The sequence below is a fragment of the Calliphora vicina genome, chromosome 1 (assembly GCF_958450345.1).
Source record: "Calliphora vicina chromosome 1, idCalVici1.1, whole genome shotgun sequence".
In the NCBI taxonomy this organism is placed as follows: Eukaryota; Metazoa; Arthropoda; class Insecta; order Diptera; family Calliphoridae; genus Calliphora; species Calliphora vicina.
Window position 1 is genome coordinate 133,081,185 of NC_088780.1, and position 21,268 is coordinate 133,102,452.

A 21,268-nucleotide genomic window follows, 5' to 3' on the forward strand; every position below is an offset into this window, starting at 1 on the left:
TGTAAAAAACGGTACTATATCAAATTAGCTCTGTTAATATTAACAGAAAATGTAGATGGCAGCTCCGACGTTTTTATATTGTTTTTTTTCGAAAATGATGGGTCTCCAAACTTATCAGTCCCTAAGAACTTGGAAACTACTAAAGCACTTATCAGCCTACTTTCAAGCTGATTATTTTTTGCGCTGCCGTGAAAGAAAAATTTCTAATCGTGGAAAATTCGCAATTAAGAAGAAGAAAAAATACAAAAAACGACTCTGTTTTTAGTTACGAACTGGTGTTCAAAACATAATGTCAGAAAACTACAACGACACACTATTGCCAGATTTTCCAGATTTATTAGCATTTTGGGGATTTTTGATTGTAAAAATGGCAAAGAGCGATTTGCCGATTTTAGTCTTCAAAATTACGATATTATGAAAAGTCTAGTCTAGCCCTCATACAAATCTTCCGGAATATCGTTGGAGCGCTCATACAATTTTGATAAATCAGGCCTGTCACACATTTCGTTTATGAAGTTGAACAATCTGGCAGCACCTTTTTCTTTAAAGTAAATCACTCAGTTTATTTTTGTCTACTAGGAGGTGCAATAGTATGTCTCATTGCGAATTCGTGGAAATTGATGGTAAATACTTGGAAGGTGGTGGCCAAATCTTGCGAAATGCCTTAAGTTTTAGTTGTATTCTGGGACGACCCGTACGAATTATTAATATAAGAGCAAATCGTCCTAACCCTGGACTGTCCAATCAACATCTATTTGGTCTAAATTTACTGGCACAAATTACAAATGCCAAAGTGACCGGTAATCAAATAAAATCAACAGAAGTGGAATTTAGTCCTGGTATTATTAAAGCCGGTGTATATTTCGTGGACACGCGCACGGCTGCCAGTATAACACTTGTATTGCAATGCGCTTTGCCAGTACTACTGTTTGGTGGTGGAAACTCCAATCTAGAACTTGTAGGAGGCACAAATGTGGGTATGGCTCCGCAAGTAGATTTTATGACTGAGGTTTTAAGACCGAATTTAGAAAAATTTGGTGTATCCTTCGATTTTGATCTCATTCAGCGTGGTTATTATCCCCGTGGCGGAGGACGATGTAAACTATTTATACCCCATATTAAAGGTATTAAATCCGCTAGTATTACAAATTTTGGTGATTTACAAGAAATTGTTGGCTGGTGCTTTGTCGCTGGTCGTTTACCCAATCACATAGCTGAAGATATTAAGAAGTCGGCGGAAAAAGAGTTACAAACCATAAGATGCCATAAATACCATTTAGAGTCATATAAAGAATCTGCCGAAATGGCACGAGATAACGGTTCAGGGTGTATCTTAACAGCTATAACAACTACGGACTGCGTTTTAGGATCAGACTGTTTGGGTGAAAAGAAAGTTGATGCCTTTGAATTAGGCTCTACAGCTGCAAAGCAACTAAATAAATTAATCACAAATAGAATTTGTGTGGATGAGCATGTGCAAGATCAATTGATCATATATATGGCTTTGGCGAAAGGAAATTCTGTTATATTGACTGGGCCTCTTACGAACCACACGTTAACCGCTATATACGTAGCTGAAAAGATGAGTGGCGCATGTTTTCAAACAGAAAATGTTGATGATAATCATGTCCGCATATCTTGCAATGGTATTGGCTACGAAAGAGACGATTAATATAGTAATAATTTTTAAGTTTATTATATTTCGTCCTTTCAATAAAACAATAGTGTATAAGCATATACACCATTACTTTTTTATGGTGTATCAATGTGGTCAAAATTTGGTAAAATTCTACTTACACAAAGTGAGTCAAAAGATCAATTGAAATATTACTTTTGTTCTAGATGTCACTAACACAAAAATTTTAAACTAAATTATTTCGAAATGGCAAAAAATTATATACTATTGTTTTATTAAGGGGACGATTTAACGGTTCACTCTAATTATTTATAAACAAATAATACAATGAGAAAACTATAAAATGAGTTTATCTAGTTAGCCTCATGAAAAATAAAAAGTAACTTGAATTAAGCACTAACTATAATTCTTACCCCCATAAACACGAAGTCAGGTTGGGTTCTAACTAATAGTTATACTGTCGTTTAAAATTATTTTTGAATGAAAATGGTCAGTATAACTATTAGTTAACATATACATATCCAGACTTCGTGTTAATGGGGTTAATGTTGAAAATTTAAACTATCTTAATGTCAAATTTTCGATAATAGAACAATATTAGCCCTAACTAATATTTTAAGACTTTATTTTTATTGGGGGTTAATAAGGTTAATTTTAGATGCACATAGGTTTGATATCTGGTAAAAATTGGGGTGAAAAATTTTAACTTCGATTTCGAAAAATATAAAAAAACAAAATCGTATAAAATTATGGAAAAAATCTGTTAGTTTGAGATTTCAACTATAAAACATGTCCTTAATATATAATAAATGACAACTCTAATTCTTCTTAAAAATAAAAGTCCAACTACCTGTAGGAGCTCCCTAAGGAATGGATAATGTCTGTCACTATGCAGTTTATTCACTTCAAAATTGCCTTTGTGGGAATGTAATTATTTCTATGACCCCTTTCGCACTAGGCAATTTAGTTGCGCAAGTCTCTTGCCCTACAATAAAACAGCATACAAAATTTTCTTTTTCCTAACCCGATATTACCTCTGCCATCTACAAACACAAGATACTTGCGCAACTAAATTGCCTAGTGCGAAAGGGGTCTGTCTATCTATCTAACAGCTTATTTCGTTATTTTCCACTTATTTTTTTTTCTTTATTTTTAATCAATAAATTCCTAACTTTTCAAATATTAACAAAACTAAACATTACAATAATTAATACAATACTAATAACCAAAGTATAACAAGTAGTCCAACTCTTTGACAGCAGTACCTAACTCTATACATGTGTTAGTGAAAAAGTACCTAAGTCTAAATATGTGTTAGTAACAAAAATGCATATGTGTTGGTGCCCTTTGAATTTTCACCAGACACACAGAGTTCTAAAAAAATGTTTAAATTTTAATTTATTTAAATTTTGTTCTATTTTCAATACCAAAAATTTAAACTCTGTTCTATATTTTAAAACCTACCACAAACAAAATAAAACGTCAAAATTAATAAAAAAAATATTTTTTAGTTTGTGCGAAATGGACGTGCTTCGGAAAAGAAAAAGTGCTAAATGTGTTGAAAAAAATTATAAAATAATGTGTGTTAGTGAATTTACGCGTATCAAACTATATTTATTGGACAATTTATAGTTAAAATTTCGAGACTTTTGATGTGTATAATTCTCTCACAAGGGTGTTGAATTTACACAGTACCCGTATATGTGAGAGAGTAAATTTATAAAATAGAGAGTTGGACTACTTGGTATACTTTGCTAATAACCATCCACCAAATATTTTTTTTTAATTGGCTATGTTTGGACTTTTCGGAAGTGGGCCTTATATGGGAGCTATGACCAATTATGGACCGATCACCATGAAATTAGGTCGTGTGATTTATGTCTATATGAAAGTTATTTATGTTGAATTTTGTGTATATACCAACATTTTGAAGTGATTTAAGCACGTTAAAGCGGGTCTATAAATTTGTGTAGATAAAAACTTGTAAAGATAAAGTCCAATTTCGAGAGGACATTTGTCTGGGGGCTAGGAGAAATAATGGACCGATTTCAGCCAGTTTAAATAGGCTTCGTCCTTGGGCCGACGGACGGACATCTTTTAATCGACTCAGAAAGTGATTCTAAGTCGATCGGTATCCTTTAAGGTGGGTGTTAGATCAATATTTTTGGGCGTTACAAACATCTGCACAAACACTTATAGCCTCCCCACTATGGTGGTGTAGGGTATAAATACGCTCTCCGATATAGCCATGTCACTTGAACTAAAAGAAATAACACTAAATACTAATCAACTCAAAAATACCTCAGTTGATTAAAATATCTCCAATCAATCATGAGCTACAGAATTATTTCCAAAATTAATGATTTATAAACCACTGTGCATTAGAGTTTTCACTATATGTATATTTTTGTACGTTGGTAACACTATTTAAATAACTACGAATTTATACAAGGTGGAGGAGCCAAAGCAAGGCGAATTTATAGAAGGTTACGAAAGAACTACAACAAATACAACATATACAAAAACAACAGGTACTTTGTTTTTGTAAAAAGATAAGTGAACTTTCAAAGTTGCAAGGTGCATTTAATAAGGTGCCATCGGCAGCACAGCTGATTATAGAAATAGCTCGCACAAATGTCAAACTGCATATATAAAAAATATTCGCCCGTACGTCCGTATGTCAAACTCTATATATAAAAAATAAGTGAATTCGCCTGTATTTATTTCAATTCGCCACTGCTGTCACCTTGTTAAATACGCCTTGCAAAGTTGCCTGTGGTTGTTTTTGCTTTTGGGTTTGTTGTATTTTTCGCCACAACAAACACAAGTGAATTGACAGTTCACTTGTCTAAACAACTGAATAAAAAAAATAATCAGTTGTTGTTCTGTCGTCACCTTCTATAGATTCGCCTTGATCTACATATTCTAGGCTTATTAACTAAATATTAATTTTTACATAAATAAGTAAAGTCCTCACTATTCAATTATCTACACTATATAAAGTATACAAATTTGTTTAATTTTTGTTTTTTGATATTTGTTGTTTTTGTAGAACTGCCACCACCTCGTATGAATTCGCCTTGATGAATATTGTTGAATTTCACTCTTTCAAATGAGTTTGTGCAAGGTGCATTTAATAAGGTGCCATCGGCAGCACAGCTGATTATGGAGATAGCACGCACAAATGTCAAACTCTATATATAAAAAATATGTGAATTCGCCTGTATTTATTTCAATTCGCCACTGCTGTCACCTTGTTAAATACGCCTTGAGTATGTGTATCAGTGTTGCCACTTCATGTGTAATTACACATATTGTGTGTAATTTTAACTTGGATGTGTAGCCCATGTGTAATTGAGTGAATGTGTAATTCATGTGTAATTTTAAATTCCAATTATATCCAAAATAAATTGTCAATGTATGTCTTTTATCTATATTTTGAATTTTAATTGAATGAATTATGGATTATTCAGATTTCAAAACCGACTGAAATAAATATGTACGTTTATATGAGGGAATAGGTACTATCCTATATTTTACTCCTATACTCAGTATAATGGAATTATATGCATGAAGATATGAATCCAGTTTGAACTAAATTAACATTAAGGTTTGCAGAAAAATACGATAAGTAATTTGGAGATTGCTACGTTTGGTTTTCCAAGTGGACATTTCGCCGTTTGTGATAGTTTTGTTTGCGTAATATTGGTAATAGAAACTAAATTTTGGTTTATATTAAAGACTTTTAATTCCAACATGAAAAAAAATATAAAACAACAAATAGTATTCAATAACTATACATTTTTACCAGTTATTAAAAATTGTTATTGGAAAAACGTTAATTTTCAAGATAACCCAAAATCGAAAATTTGGTTTTTATAATTTTAAATTGTTTATAGAATAAGGGTAGCGGTATTTACAGATAACGATATAAACCATGGTACAATCAGTTACCAGGTACAATTATTACAGAGAGTTTCCAATGTTCACCCCTAAAACGTCAAACTATGTATTTAATCACTTTACTTTTTTTAATTTGTTTCCGCGATATTTTTTAAATTTGTTACGTTTTAACTGAAATTATACACACTTATTAAAAAAATATAGTTTTTCTTCAATTGTTAGTAAATTTTTGTCATAAAAAATTTAAATTCAATTATTTTTTTTTGGCATTTTCTTTTTATATTTTTTTAATTTTCTTTTGTTTGACGTTATAGGGAATGTATAATTGAGAACACACTGTCTAATAATTGTACCTTGCTAATTCTACAATGGATATAAACTATTATATCGGTAACGGTAATTGCAGTTATTTCGGGGTATCGTTAGCCAATCTTAAGAGAAAAAAACAAGAACGTAGGAATTTGTATGAGAAAATATTTTTTACAAATTGTTACTAGTTATTTTTTTACCCGTAAGAACTGTTTTGTGTTTATGCTATTGTCTCTCTGGTTCCTGGTGTGTGTTTTAAATAATAAACAATTGACTTACTATTTACTATTTTTATAACTACAAATTTTAAAAATATAAACGTTACAAGATTTTACTGGTAAAGTATTTACTGGGAAGGAAAATGGTCAGAGCTATAATTTTTAAACAAATACTAAAAAATATTTATCTTTGAAACTGAAAACAAAACTGATTTCAAAGCACTTTATATAAAATAGGAATAAATTCAAATTCGAAAGCAAACAGTGTGCTATTTTTTAATTATTGTTAAATTTTTAATACAAATGTAACAATTTCCAATGGAATAATCTCCGAATGAACATTGATTAATATTTGTTAAAAGCGTATTTGGGATTGACATATTTGACTGATCTCAAGAAGTCATTAAATTAGAAAAGTTCATTAAAAAAAAGAGATTGCTAACCTTCTTTTAATACCCTAATATATCCAATTCCTGGATAAATTAAAATCACCGCAAGTGAAAATTGTCCATTGACAATAAAGTGATCGTATTTGGTCCAAACTGTGAAAAACCTTTTATATTCATGACAATTTTAAACAATTTCTCCTATTGAAATCACGAAAATTTATTTACATGTGTAATTTGTTCTCGTATGTGTAATTTAGGTATGAGGATGTGTAGTTTATAATTTTCTTGGTGGCAACACTGATGTGTATATAAAAAATTTTATTTTTGTAGTTTGTCATCTTTACGCGCTATATATTATAGATACTTTTGAAAATAGCATTCATAAATTATAAAAAAGCAGCAAATATGATAAATTACAAAAAGTAAACAATTTAGTGTAAATCCAAGAAATCATACATATTTAAAAGTGGAGTAATTTGAGTTTAAAATTGTGAAATAAATTTTCATTTTGTACACAAATCTTTGTTGTTTAAAAACAGAATTTGCAGACAAGCAATAGCAAATCTCACGCAATCATCAATTGAAATTACTCAATCAACAATACAGACAAACATAGGAAAGGCAAATCACGAATTACCTATTTTGGGAATTGCACAATTTGAGGTAAGTAGAGTTTAATAAATATAACATGGTTATCAAGAAATTAAATACCAAGTTGAAATTTAACAGAATATCCTTTAACAGGAATATCCTAACTTCTGAACTTTAGATACATACAGTTGGGGAGTAAATAACAGCGACCTTTACTGTATTGAAGTTTTATTTTCTTTAAATTCTGGGAATATTGAAAACCTTTAAAAATATGATATTTTTCGGGAAGGGCGTAAGAAGAACACCAACATTTATTTGAATTGATATTAATGCTACTAACAAATGGACTAACAAATTTCATTTCAAAAGATTTGTTTAAGGCATAATAATATGTGCACTACTACTTTATCCAAACTACCTATAGAAAAGAACACCTAAACCCAAAGTGCCAACAACACAAATAGGTACCCTATAACTAAATTGTTTTTGTGATTGTTAATACTGTTTTGTTGTTACCAATGTATACTATCTTTCCCTCTCAAAATAGACTTAAGTCTATGATATGTTTTGGTGTCTTTTTTGTTTTGATTTCTTATTATTTGTTGATAAACAATTTTGTTTTTGGCTGACGACGTGAAGCTTTTTATTTACATACGTACATACATATTTGCAATATAGTATACATAAATATGTACTGTACTAGGTATATAAATACAAAAGCAAACAATAGACAAAACATACCAAGAAGCCAAAAATTTACAAATATTTACAAACAAAATACCTATTATACATAATATACATTGGTAGCTACATTAATGCCCGAGAGAAGGGAACAATTATAATTTATTTAAAAGAGTAAATTATGTTCGTTTAAAAGATATTTTTTTTGAAACAGTTTTTTAATATTGTAGTTTGAATGAAAGAGAATCGATTTTTACGGTATACCAGCTTTTACGTTGTCATATTCACCCTACGGTATGTAATTGTAAGAGGTTGGTTTATAATACGTTCGAGCTGTTTATAACTTTTTTCTTGTATACGCTTCAGAATGACCGGAGCTCATTGACACTCAGGCAAAGGCTGTTGACTCAGCTGTAGTTGTTGGTATCAATTTCGGAAATTTTCAAACATTTGGTCAATTCACAGGGTCTCCTATCATGTCATAATGTCCTAATATTTCACGACTCGGCGGCTCAGCTTAACCGACTCTTAGGTTTTCGGCGCAGGTCTCTGTTGGTTGGTAACGACAACACAATAAACATATCATACAGAGTAGTATTTAAGAACATTTTTTTCAAGTGAGCTGCAAACATTTCAATTACCAATTGATAGCTATAGATACTCATTTTATTTAGAAAAAAATTTCTTTAATAAAGTTTGTTCCAATTCGCTGATTTTTGCATTTTTCTAGAAGCAGTCGATCACGACTTCTATTATTTGACCCGTTCGGGATACAAGGTTTATTGCTAATATATTGGAAACAACTAATCGCCAAAGCCGATAACAAGTATGTTATCGATAAATAACAAAATAAATTTGTGATTTCTTTATTTTTCGTAAGTACCCTAAAAATGCGCCTATGTAATCCAACGTTTGATTAATATAGATTCATATCTTATATATAAATAGGCCACACATTTGTTTGTGTAAAGTATGTTATTGTCCACCAATATTAATGAAACATATACAACCCAAATATGAAAAAAAATCGCCGGGAGTTTTTTCCCTTTTCCCTTTTCTCATTTTTCCTATTCAAATTTTATGTTAAAAAAACGAAAAGGGAAAAATAATTGGGCTGATATATGGTTTAAAAGGTTATTTTCTCTAGCACAATATGCACAATATAAAACTGAATACATTTTATAACTTTAAGTAGAGCATATTTAAGTCGTTCACATATTAACTACTGTATATTGCGTACGTTCGGTTGATTTTCCGTTTTTCTGTTTTGGTACTTTTATTCTCTGTCTTTGATGGAGGGATATAACATACTACATACAAGACAAGTACAATTAATTCAGTTTTGGCGCAGCAGTTCGTTAGACAACTACAAAAGGCAAATCAATTTATTGTAGTTACTAACAAAATACAAGAAAAAATAAGTTAATAGCAGTCTTCTTGTCTTTAACAATAAATTTACTTAACTGTTACCGTTTTAAATTGGCGTTATTCAATTGTTTGAATACAATAAATAGTAACAAAAGGTAGTATATATTTTTTAATGAAATATATAAAATTTATGTATTTTTTTAATTATTGACCATTTAAAGGTCATTATTGCAAATGTAAGGAATAAATGTTTATGTTGGGACAAGTGTTACATGTATGTATACATATGTATGAAAATGGAGGCAAATGCAAAAATCCCATCTAAATTTTTTTTTGTTTGTTTTCAAGGTCATTTTAAATTTTGTTTCTCTTTTTCTTTGTTATACGACACAAAAACTATTGTTGTTTTAGTTTTTTCATTCTTTTCTAGTCTTCTTAAGTCAATTTTTAAGAGATTTCAACAAAGAGGATGTCTTTGTTTACAAAACTTTTAAGTTATTTTCTATGTACAGTGTCTACATTAATTTGTAAACTTTGCCATAGTGTTTTTGTGAAAAAGTTATTTTTGTACTTTGCGTCAAATGACAGCTTAATAACATATCCACTTGATTCATGAAATGTTTTGGGGTCTACTCTCAAGTGCTGAGGTTAAATTTTGGACACAAATCTTGTAATCCTGTATTGTATTTTAAAGTGTTATTTATGCTCGAAAACCTAATATGACCAAAACTTGTTAATTTTTAGAATAACTGCTGTACAGTAGTTTAGAAACTTGCACACGATGAAAAATGAGTAGAAAAAATTTGTATGAAAAACACTCAGTTTTTAAAATTCTTTCGAATAGTTTTCATACAAATTTGTTCGAATCGTTTTTCGTTCGACATCGTGGGCCAGGCTGTTTATTTTGAAATAGTTGGTAGCTCATGAACGATTGGAGTCAGTATTTTTACGCTAGAAATTAAAGTTACTGGATAATATTTACTGGAAAGTACGCGAACACACTTATTGATAAAAAAAACTATTTTCGTTTTGATATTTGCAAAAAATGTAAAAAAGTTATGCCCTAATATACATACACACAGTCTCAGAAGTGAGAAGTGAGTATACAACAGTGAATTTTTTGATTTTTTTAAGATCATAAAAATCATTATATTCCGACTTAAATATTTTTTTTCCGAACCGAATCTATTTTTCAACTCAATCTCCAAGAAACCGAAACTTTTAAATTTGAATTGATGGATAGATTTTAGGATTTTCATTATCTTAAAAAATTCAAATAATTTTTGGTGTTTACTCACTTTTGAGGCTCACTGTATATTACATATATTTTTCATTTTACAGTTAAACTCACACAACTTTAAACAATGGACTCCTTCTTGAGTCTTTTTGATCCAAATCAACCGGATGATGGTTTTGACGAAGAACCCGATATACGTAACAATAACTCCAGCGATTCAAATACAAACACCAGTGGCCACAGCGGTAATTCTGGAGGTAGCAGCAGTGAGAGTGAATTAGATGGTCGGAATAACAACAACTACATCAACAGTAACAAAAACATAATAATAGACTTTGATCAAGGTATATTGCCACCAGAACCACAATTAGGAAATATTGAATATAAACTAAAGTTAATAAGTCCATCGAAGCAAAGATTTGAACATTTGGTAACACAAATGAAATGGCGTTTGAGGGAGGGTCATGGGGAAGCCATATATGAAATCGGTGTATCTGATTCCGGTCACTTACACGGCCTCAATGAGAAAGATATGAATGCCTCACTTTGTACACTTAAACAAATGGCCCACAAATTGGGCGCTAGTACATCGGTATTAAGGCGAAAATATGTTGCTGGCCGAAGATCAGTAGCTGAGGTTTTGGTGCGAAAAATACCAGACGATCAGCATAATATAGAAGTGAGGGTGGCTGTATTAGGTGGTGCCGATGCTGGAAAATCTACTCTATTGGGTGTATTAACACAAGGTGAATTTGACAATGGTCGAGGAAGAGCACGCTTAAATATGTTTAGGCATATGCATGAAATACAATCGGGTCGGACGTCGTGTATATCACACGAAACATTGGGTTTCGATGCCCTAGGCAATATAATTAATTACAAGTACAATGAAATGATGACGGCAGAAGAAATTAGCGATCGTTCAACAAAACTAGTGACATTTATGGATTTGGCTGGTCATCGGCGTTATATGCGTACCACAGTTCAAGCATTGTCTGGCTATTCACCGCACTATGCCATGCTTGTTGTGTCGGCTGGCGGTGGCTTTAATGGTACCAGTCAAGAACATTTATCCATTGTACGAGCTTTAGATATGCCATTTTTCGTGGTCATAACAAAAACAGACATCACATCGCCAGAGCAAACTATACAGGAGCTTAAAAATTTGCTAACCTCCATCGGATGCCGGAAAGTACCGTTTGTTGTAACAAACACTGACGAAGTTATATCGGCTGGATCAAATCAATTCTCCGAAAACATTGTACCCATATTTTGTGTATCAAACGTAACGGGCTCTGGCTTAAATCTAGTCACTCGATTCTTATATGTTCTGTCACCGGGTGTTAGCAATTCCGAAAAGGAACGCCTCGAACAGGAATCTTGTGAATTTCATATCGATGAAATATTTCGAGTTTCCGAAGTTGGCCCAGTTGTTGGTGGTCTGCTGGTGAAGGGTGTCCTAACGGAAAATATGCCCATGAAAATAGGACCATTACCTTGTGGAAGTTTTTATTCGGTTACAGTTCATACCATACATCGTAATAAGGCGCCGTGTCGAGTAGTTAGAGCAGGCCAGAGTGCCTCTCTGTCATTTACACCAAATCAACAATTGCCCTCGCTACGCAGTGGCATGGTTTTACTAGCCGATGCCGGTAATAATGACGATCAACCATGGGGTACACTCTTTTTCCAGGTAAAAAAATCTACATACATTTCATATGTATTTAAATTAATATATTTTGTTTGTTCTCTTTTACAGGCCAAAGTATCTGTATTATTTCATGCCACTGCCATATATGTGGGATTCCAGACAACTGTACATATTGGAAGTATACGGCAAACGGCCATTATACGCGGCATAATGGGTGGCGAGAAAATTGGCACTAATGACAGCGCATCAGTGATGTTTCAATTCGTCGGACATCCTGAATATGTGCGTCCTGGCATGAGGGTTCTATTTCGCGAAGGATCTAACAAAGGTATTGGCGTGGTAACACAAGTGTTTCCACTTAACAAAGCCGTAGGTCAGCGTTAAATCTGTCACAAATCTAAAATAATATTCTTACTATTGTTACTCAAAATACATTTTACCCAAGTATGTAGTAGAAACATAAGTTATAATAACAAAACGTCTATATTTTGGAATCCCTCAAAACAAATTGTACCTCAGATATTGTAGGAAAAAAACAAAACAAAAGAAATATCATTTTTTCACTTTGGACTTGAATATTTTTAGTATGTAATATTACACAATTACTTTAAAATAATTAGTATGCACGTTTAAAAAATGTGATTCTTTTTTTCATAAAATTGTAAACATATGCATATGTACATATATTTATGTATATATAGCCTGATAAATATTTAATATTTCTTTCAGTAAATTAAGGAATTATGAAGTAATTTTTTGTTGTTTCAGTTTTTACTGTGATCTTTTGTGTTTAGTACATACAGATTATTAGAAAGTAAATTGAATAGAATAATTTTAATTTATGTTTATCATAACATTTTTGATTTTAAGATAATAGTATGTATTTAGAACGAATTTATCTTTTGAGACTTTTTAGTTCAATACAGATTTCATACTACATTTAAAATATTGAATTTGTTTTAGCTTTGAGAACTCAAATTGTAATGAAATCGTACTTAAATAAAATAAGTATTTCTTTTGTTAATCCTCTAATTTTTTCTATTAAAATTAATAATTTACAATAACGAATTGTATTGTATGTAAAAAATAAAGAATATAATTATTTATATATAATTCTACAATATTTGAATTTTATCCATATACACATGATAATGCTCTCTCTTTAATTTTTTGTGTTCAAAGAAAAAAAAATTCATTTAAATTTAAAATAAATAAAATTAATAGTATTTAACTATTCAAAAAATGTAATCTTTAACAATGTTTTTTATTTAAATTTATCGCTTTAAAACAATTTGCTATCTTTTTGTGTCTTGAGTATAACTAGTTCTGCTATCTTCACTCGGTACATTGCTTTCCTCAGTTTGGCCTTCAATTTGTATGGCTTTTTCTCCAACTTTCGAATGAAAGCGAAACAGGACTGGTATCTCACCTAATGATGGATTGCCATTAACTTCCAGTAAACGTACCCAGGATAGAAGGGAATCTTTAGTTGATGTTCCAGTTGCACATATGGCAAAAATGGTACCATCATCTTGTTGATGTACTGAACGAACTTTACCAACTTGATATTGTTTTTTGATGGTAGGTCCTCCAAACAATGGCACTTTTATGCTTGTTACGTCTGAAGATATAAACAAAATTAAACAAAAAAGTTTTTTTAATTTTTATTGTAATTTCGATTTTAATAGTCAGTTCTGCATATATAAGTTTATCATTCCCTTTGTAATTTCTACATTTTTCATTTGCGACCTCATAAAGTATATCTGTGAACTTTTGACAAAACAACTTATGTCGAATTTTAAAATTTTTCAGGAGAGCGCAAAAACTGTTCAATTTATCGATCAATATTTTATTATTTGTCCTTTATTATTTATTATTTGTCTCAAAGAATTATACAAAGGATAAATAATAAAATAATTATCGATAAATTCAACAGTTTTTGCGAATTAAGTAGATTTGACAAAAACAAATCAACAACAACTCCAAATAAGTTGATTTGTTTTTTTATGATATCTCAGAAACTAATATTCGTAAGAAGAAACAGATTAGTGTAAACGGAGCGTTCTGAAAAGTTAGTTTTATTATAAAAAAACTAAGATATTTTCTTATCTCGACTTAAGATGTTTTGTCCATATATATTACAAAGGTCTTCATTATGTTGGTGCCACCAAATCTAAAACTATATATTCGACATTTATTCGTAATCCGAAAAGATTTCCTTTTGGATCGAATTAGTGAGTAACCCCCCAGATTCTAACTGTGTACTTATTTATTCAAGAATACGTGTAATTTTCGATCAAAAAATTTTCTCACCAGAAATTATTTTGCATAGTTATCTTAAATTATAGTTTGTTGAAGGGCACAGCCGAATATAGCAGTCTCACTTGTTTAATATTGATTTTATAATTGCTTTTATAAAACTACATTTTCCACAAATTAATTTCATTCAGTAATAAATGTGTGAAAAATATTTTATTTACTCACCATCTTCATCATCCTCTTGATTGCTTAGACTTTTTAAAAAATCTACATCTGGATCGGCTCTTAAGGTAAAATAATTTATCGATCTATTTCTTAGCCAAATTAAGAATGGACCTTCTATATATAGAGCCTTATTGCGAGGGTGCTCTTTTAACAGTTGAGCTTGATCAGAACTCATACCGCTAACAATCCAGGTTTCATCCAAAGCATCTTTCACATCTTTTGTATTAAATATGGAAATCTGTGAGCGACTATCAACGGTACACATACGTTCCACAGCCAATTTTGCAACTGTAAGAGTATCATCGGGCACGGGATTTGGCAAAGGCCATGGAGATAAGTTTTTAAATTTTGGCATCCAATACATCATGCGCCAGTACTTGCGTAATGGATGACCTTGTCGCCCGAAAATATTCAATAACATTGCTTCCATTTCGTAATCGGGCATAACACCCAAGTCTTCCATTTGTTCGAGTAAATCTATAATACACTGTTGTTGTTTTGGATAATGCATAAATTCCGCTTGGAAAATATTTTTCGGTATCATTTTGCCCTTAGGCATGACATTTATTAAGGCCTTGTAAACCTCCAAATCGTGTTCAACGCCAAATTCCGACATGTGCTTCATTGCGGCGTATATGAATTCGACGTGATTGCGTCGATGAACATCACGTTCGGCGAATATACTAACCATGCTTAAATAAACACCTTTTGTTTTCTCGGAAGCGGCAGCAAATGGATTTTTCACTGCCGGCACAAAAGTTCTGGGAGGTGTTCTTTTTCTTTGCTGCTGCTGTTGATTGTGTTTATCATCGTTTTGTTTGTTCCGTTCTTGATTATCTTCATCTTCCAAATGAGACGATTTCTTATTAGCCGTACAGTAGGTTTTCCAAATTCCTTCAACTGTGTGTTGTGATCCACTGGGTATCGTCATTGATGTCACTCTGTGTGGACGACGCTGTAGTATGAATTTGAATTGTCTCAACATATTGCTACCTAAAAATTATAGAAATTTTCTGTTAAATTTAATTTAAAAAATTAAAATAATTTACTAACTATAGTTTCCAAAAAAAAGTTGTTGCAAAACAGTTTTTTTTAGCTAACCAGCTGTTTAGCCGCTATTTTTTTATATGTATGTAGCGATGCCATACTTATGAAACGTTTAAAATATTTGTACTAAATACAAAGGTTCCAGGACTGGCAAATATTAAAGAGTATTAAAATGAAAAGTGAATGAATAATATTAAAATTATTTATGATCTAATAAATAAGAAAATTTAAAAAATAAAAAAGTGTTTTTGTGAAAACATATTTCGGTGAATCAAAGAAGCGATAAACTGGATTATTTCGGTACGGTAATTACAGCTATTTCGGTAACAGTATTTGCCGTTATTTCGGTAACGGTATTTAATGATTGTAATTTCATCCTGAATGAAATTATTAATAAAATTTACAAACATTAAAAAATAATTTGCCAATGTGTTTTTTTATATTTTAAATTGTATTGATATCAATAAACTCAATGAATGAAAAAAGTTTTAATTTTTTAACTTAAATTATTTATAGAATATCGGTAATGGTAGTGATAACGGCAATTGCAGTTATTTCGGTAACGGTATCTCAGCGGGGCATAAATCGAGATCGTCTAAACAATTTGCATTTTAATATTTTTTTTAGTACTTCATAAAATTTAGACATTGATATATCTCCTCACCAACTCTAAAATGGTTACAAAATTACAAGACTTCGCGCAAAAACTCGCAAAATAAGCATTACTAATACTTATACACGAAAAAAGAAAATTTTCTCAAAAACTTCAGAAGTTTTTCACTTGTTTTATTTTTGAATTTAATAATATTTAACTGAATGTAATTTCTTTAAACTCGCTATAATTTAATTAAACAAACATTATTTTTTTTAATATAATGAAATAAAATGTAAATATACGGAAACAATACAATATAAGTGTAAAATATTTGTGCAAAAATATCTGTACAGAAAAAAGAAAAACAAATGAAAAGGAACAGGAAGGAATAAGAAGATTAAAAAAATGAGACATCAAAACTAGCACTTGTGCAAAAAAGGTTCTCTGTAAAAATAAAGGATTTACAAATCTTCATGACGCACAGAGGAAATAATTAAAAAAATGAAACAACAAGTTGTTGTGCAAAAATAAAGGACTTTTTATACAAATAATAATAATAATAGTTTTTGATAAAATAATAAAAAATGCAGTGGTATTATAATGTTTTAGTTCGTCGACCATATCTTATGGTCTTGTTTATTGCTGTTTTATGTATAGCCTGTATTATTGTATCATTGACTACAAACAATTTGCCAGATTTTACGGATCCAACATTGGTAAGTTCTAACTTAATTATATTTTGGGCTAAAAATTTATAAATATGTACATATGTCTGTAACTCCACAGGACAACTTTTCTTATAATTCTATGTTTGCGTAATAATAAAATAAATACATACATAGGTATCTAATTTAAAAGAAAGTGAATATGATTTTATACTTTTGAAAGTAGCAAGTTGAAAATTTATGATTTTTTATTCAAGAATTATTTAAAATATTTTATTTTCAGGGATTCGAAACTCGTGGTACCGAAATTGGTAAACGTTTAATCGCTTGGCATAATTTATTACAAGAAACTGGTCCTTCAAATTTACTGGTAGCGGACCCAAATGACTTAGCGGTTATGAATAGAGCTCATAATATGGACCGAAATGATTTCGATATCGATGGTTATCCTACAATAACAAGAAAAAACAAAAAGCGTAAAAACCGAAAACCTAAAAACAGACACAAGCTAAGAAAAGAGAATCAGAAAAAAAAATCGAATGCGGAATTAACAAAAAAAATAATAACATTCAAGGAACGTTTAAAAGGTAAAACGTCCAAAAAAGAACCTAACGAAGGTGAGAAAAACACAACATATTCGGCCAATGTTTGGCACGGTGATAGTGGTATATTTAAAGATTATGAAATAACGAATGATTCCTTGGTATCATCACCTGCTTCCATTGCAATGAGTGACCATGAAATTGCCTACGGTCGCAACATGACTTTTGTCGATGAAGATGATCAACGGGATCGTATTCATGCAAAAAAGAGTACATGGAGTATACTTATAAATGGAAACATAAGTGAGAAAGTTAGATTGCCTATAGAAGGTTATTTTTGTGATTCACCCGCAAAGGAATATGCACATTTTGTTGTTGAGCGTATAGGACCTAATTCCACGGATTCGCTGTTTGATCTTAATGGACTTTTGGCCATGTGTCAACTGCAAGATCAAATTACTAGGGTGCCCGATTACGGAGAATATTGTCAGCGTGAATTGATAAGCAATAATTGTTGTCGCCCCTGGTCTTTATCAAATTATGCTGCTCTATTAGCTAATAAAAGTTCTTGCTTTGATTTGACGGTAAGTGATTTTATTATAAAATAATTAATACTTAACATTATACAACATTTTTTAAAATTCCTTTGTTAATTTTACAAACATATTTTATTTCTAGCACGAGGATGTTTTACTATTAAACAATCTCTTGTCATCCTGTTTTGAATACTTCCACGATTTAAAGTTAAGCAACGATTGCAGTGAAATTAACAAATGTTATGCACCTTCGGATTGTACTCGTAATAATATAGTATTTAATATTCTACACTATTTGACTGACTATAATTTTATAAAAATAAATGTAAGTATTATTTTTTTTATGATGCTCAGTTGTAGATATCTCGTAATGTACGATCGTTATCTCATTCTGAACAAAAATATGTTATTTATGAACTGTCAAGTATATGGTCATCAATATGTCGACCATAATTTACTTAATATTGTGTATTTATATTAGACAAGGTCCTAAGAGGAATATTTAAACTATATATGTATGTTAATATGTTATTTGTCCAGAAAGAGCAAGCGTATGCATGGAGATTACTCCATATAGTTCAACTGATGATTTTGTATTTTTTTGTACTTTAAACGAAGATAAATTCAAAAGTTAATATTTGAATATTGTACAAAATTGGCATACCTGGTTTCATTCATTATTATAAAATCGAGAAAATTGGCCTACAAATTGGCCACATTCTCACCATTTAGGGTTTTAACAACTGAGTTGACAGGAGATTTTTTGATCTATGTGTATTTATCTATGGTTCAAACCTCTTTCACCACACTTTTCAATCACACATATGTAAAAAATTATAACATAATTTTATTACATTTAAACTTATAAATTTAACGAATTCTCAAATTCTGTAATGTACATTTAATTAATCTGTAAAGCTTTCGTAAAAATGTATTTTTTTCCAAAAATTTGTCCAAAAAAAAATATTTGCATATATTTTTATTAATTTTCAATTCCTAAATTTACAACATTGTTTTTTTCATTTTTAATTTCAACCATACACATAGATCGGAATAACTTAAGATAAATTTCTCTGTTTATTTTCAGGACACTAATATTTTTCTAAAATACTCAATGATTTTTATGCCAGTTCCACATACAACAAAAATTTTACCATTATTCCATGAATGGGAAAAAGTGTAAGTATTTTCACATTAAATCTTTCTCAAAGTATAACGATCAATGGGCCCAGACAATGTCGACTTAGCAAACAGTCTACCCAATACTGATATTTCATCTTGGTATGTAGTTCGACCATAATGTTGAATTTTCTTCAAATCATTTTTTAGCTCATCTTTACTTTCCTTAATTGCCACACCTTGCAGTATTTCTTTAAAACGTTCCAATTCTTTAATGCGACTGAAATAAGTACGATATGTTGTCTCTTCATATTTCATACGAACTGGTTGACTTTCTAATTTAGCGAATCGTCTCTTTTCGGTGCAAGGAGTGAAGATTTCCGTAGAGAATACCTGTTGATAGGTAGTTTTGTTTAAATTTTTAAACATTCTATCAATTATTTTCTTGTCGGTTGTGGGACATTTAAAATAAAGCTCAAATAAATCATTTTTGCAATATTTCAATCGTTTTAGAAAATCTTCATAATTCTCGGCGTATAGCATCACCTCTGGCCATACTTTACTTTTCATTTGTTGATTATTCAATTGTAGGTTATTTCCAATGTGACCGCTTATTAGTTCTATATCAGAAGGTCTCTGCATCTTGGCTATAATTGGTGACTTAATTTTTCCATATTGCAAGAAATGTGCATGGTGTGTTGTTGTGGTTCTTACAGGACACGTACATACTATTTCAGTAGTTTTTAAAGAATTTTTCATTATAGGTAATAAATTGTGGATATTTGACAAAATGTTTATTATTTTTATAAATTGATGTAGTATGTACATTAGGGTGGGTAGATTTTTTTTTGACGAAAAATTATATAGAAGAAACGCATTCTACGGAAAATTCTAAGAAATTTTCCCCAAGAAACTAAGGTCTAAAATCAAATCGTATCTTGCGCATTTCGTCTTTTATCCAATGATATTTCAGTATTAATTTTTTTTAATAGTTTTTTTATTGGATAAAACTCGAAATGCGCAAGATAGGATTTGATTTTAGACCTATGGTTTCTTGAGGAAACTTACTTAGAATTTTCCGTAGATTGCGTTGGCAAATCGACACACCCTAATGTACATACATATCGCTTACATAAAGTAATACAGTCATAACTCAAAATTTTAAATTTTCTGACTGAACTAATGCAGAAAATTTTATATTTTTAGTAATATTCCGTTAGAGTGTCTTCATAACATAAATGTAATTTGAATGAAACATTAACTCACCGTTTCAAATGATAGCACAATAAACTTTAAAAATTCGATTTTTATTGTAAATATGTTTTTTTGATGAAACATTATTTTAATACCCTTCATCACCAAAAATTGGTGGAAAATAAATTTTAATTAAAAAAATTATATTTTAAAATAAAATAAACCTTTTTTTTGTAGAAAAAAATTTTATTTTTTCAACAACATTTTTTTTACAGAAAATTTTTTTGAAAAAACTGTATGATCTATTAATAGCCATGTCACGTCAGTACGCTATTTCGGGTATTCGGAAAATTGATTTAAACAGGCAAACGAACGAACATAGTTAATTTGACTATAAAGATTAAGAATAAATTTACATACAAATATTATAGATTCGCAATTTTTTGAAAAAATTTAAATTCGAATGACAAATTTATATTTCATGTTATTCGAATTTGCCTTTATTTAATTACTTAAAAAAGTATATGGGAGATTTACTGGGTAATATCATTGATCGTTATTAAGTAATTATTATTGTTATTGTAATTGTTATTTTTTATTTTCAGAGATTTAAGCAATGAAATAGTACGCGTTGCAGCCATGGATTTAGGTTTGGAAAATGAATTATTCAACGAATTGCTTTTAACCGACGCATGGCTGGTGGCATTAGGCGGAGCTTTTGTTATGACCTGTATGTGGTTGTACACCACTTCAGTATTTGTTACTTTAATGACATGTATAGCTGTGATATTCTCATTAGGTTTAGCTTATTTTATTTATACTCTAGTTTTTGAAATGACATTTTTTCCATACATGAACTTGCTAGCTGTAGTAGTAATTATAGGTACGTGTATAATATATATAATATCATATATGCGCCTACAAAAGGAGCCATGAGCTTTTTAACAACTTTTCAGGATAACAAAATCTTGTTTATTTTTTATACATATAAAATTACACAAAAATTCAGCAGATGCTCTAAAACCGCATGAGCACTAAAACAAACTTATTCTACTTTTCTCGGAACATATTTTTAACAAAACCTTTAATTTATAATAAATCAC

The 21,268-nt window shown here is 30.4% G+C and overlaps 5 protein-coding genes across 6 annotated transcripts in view; 3 read left to right on the plus strand and 2 right to left on the minus strand.

The window, feature by feature from the left end:
• The first annotated feature begins 569 nt into the window (after positions 1-569).
• On the plus strand, positions 570-2,188 carry Rtca (RNA 3'-terminal phosphate cyclase). Its single transcript, XM_065515857.1, has one exon. It carries the CDS (start codon positions 593-595, stop codon positions 1,670-1,672), a length of 1,080 nt encoding a protein of 359 aa, XP_065371929.1. The 5' UTR covers positions 570-592; the 3' UTR covers positions 1,673-2,188.
• Positions 2,189-6,832: 4,644 nt separating this feature from the next.
• Positions 6,833-13,231, plus strand: LOC135963867 (GTP-binding protein 2). Of its 2 annotated transcripts, none has more exons than XM_065515859.1 (3): positions 6,833-7,118; positions 10,437-12,025; positions 12,092-13,231. In XM_065515859.1, the coding sequence occupies exons 2-3, from the start codon at positions 10,460-10,462 to the stop codon at positions 12,365-12,367; spliced, it is 1,842 nt and encodes a 613-aa protein (XP_065371931.1). In that variant the 5' UTR covers positions 6,833-7,118; positions 10,437-10,459; the 3' UTR covers positions 12,368-13,231. The 2 variants fall into 2 exon arrangements, with proteins under 2 accessions (XP_065371931.1, XP_065371932.1); XM_065515860.1 differs by lacking the exon at positions 6,833-7,118 and adding an exon at positions 9,088-9,250.
• On the minus strand, positions 13,229-15,467 carry ECSIT (evolutionarily conserved signaling intermediate in Toll pathway, mitochondrial). Its single transcript, XM_065515861.1, has 2 exons — positions 14,468-15,467; positions 13,229-13,604 (listed from the first exon to the last, which is right to left on the minus strand). Exons 1-2 carry the CDS (start codon positions 15,450-15,452, stop codon positions 13,279-13,281), a joined length of 1,311 nt encoding a protein of 436 aa, XP_065371933.1. The 5' UTR covers positions 15,453-15,467; the 3' UTR covers positions 13,229-13,278.
• A 920-nt stretch (positions 15,468-16,387) lies between these two features.
• The window catches only part of LOC135963871 (protein dispatched), a 36,469-nt gene continuing 31,588 nt past the window's right edge, over positions 16,388-21,268 (plus strand). The window contains exons 1-5 of the mRNA XM_065515863.1: positions 16,388-16,825; positions 17,058-17,900; positions 17,995-18,177; positions 18,940-19,031; positions 20,771-21,048. Of these exons, the coding sequence (XP_065371935.1) occupies positions 16,694-16,825; positions 17,058-17,900; positions 17,995-18,177; positions 18,940-19,031; positions 20,771-21,048 (1,528 nt within the window). The 5' untranslated portion in view covers positions 16,388-16,693. The remainder of the gene's footprint in view (positions 16,826-17,057; positions 17,901-17,994; positions 18,178-18,939; positions 19,032-20,770; positions 21,049-21,268) is intronic.
• Positions 18,940-19,757, minus strand: LOC135963874 (uncharacterized). Its single transcript, XM_065515869.1, has one exon. The coding sequence runs from the start codon at positions 19,728-19,730 to the stop codon at positions 19,047-19,049; it is 684 nt and encodes a 227-aa protein (XP_065371941.1). The 5' UTR covers positions 19,731-19,757; the 3' UTR covers positions 18,940-19,046.

Excerpts from the sequence above, each read along its gene's own strand:
- Rtca (XM_065515857.1), top strand. The coding sequence starts at position 593 with ATGTCTCATTGCGAATTCGTGGAAATTGATGGTAAATACTTGGAAGGT.
- LOC135963874 (XM_065515869.1), bottom strand. The coding sequence starts at position 19,730 with ATGAAAAATTCTTTAAAAACTACTGAAATAGTATGTACGTGTCCTGTA.
- LOC135963867 (XM_065515859.1), top strand. The coding sequence starts at position 10,460 with ATGGACTCCTTCTTGAGTCTTTTTGATCCAAATCAACCGGATGATGGT. Across the intron at positions 12,026-12,091 it reads GGGGTACACTCTTTTTCCAG|GCCAAAGTATCTGTATTATT; the intron begins GTAAAAAAATCT and ends TCTCTTTTACAG.
- ECSIT (XM_065515861.1), bottom strand. The coding sequence starts at position 15,452 with ATGTTGAGACAATTCAAATTCATACTACAGCGTCGTCCACACAGAGTG. Across the intron at positions 13,605-14,467 it reads TCAAGAGGATGATGAAGATG|ACGTAACAAGCATAAAAGTG; the intron begins GTGAGTAAATAA and ends TTATATCTTCAG.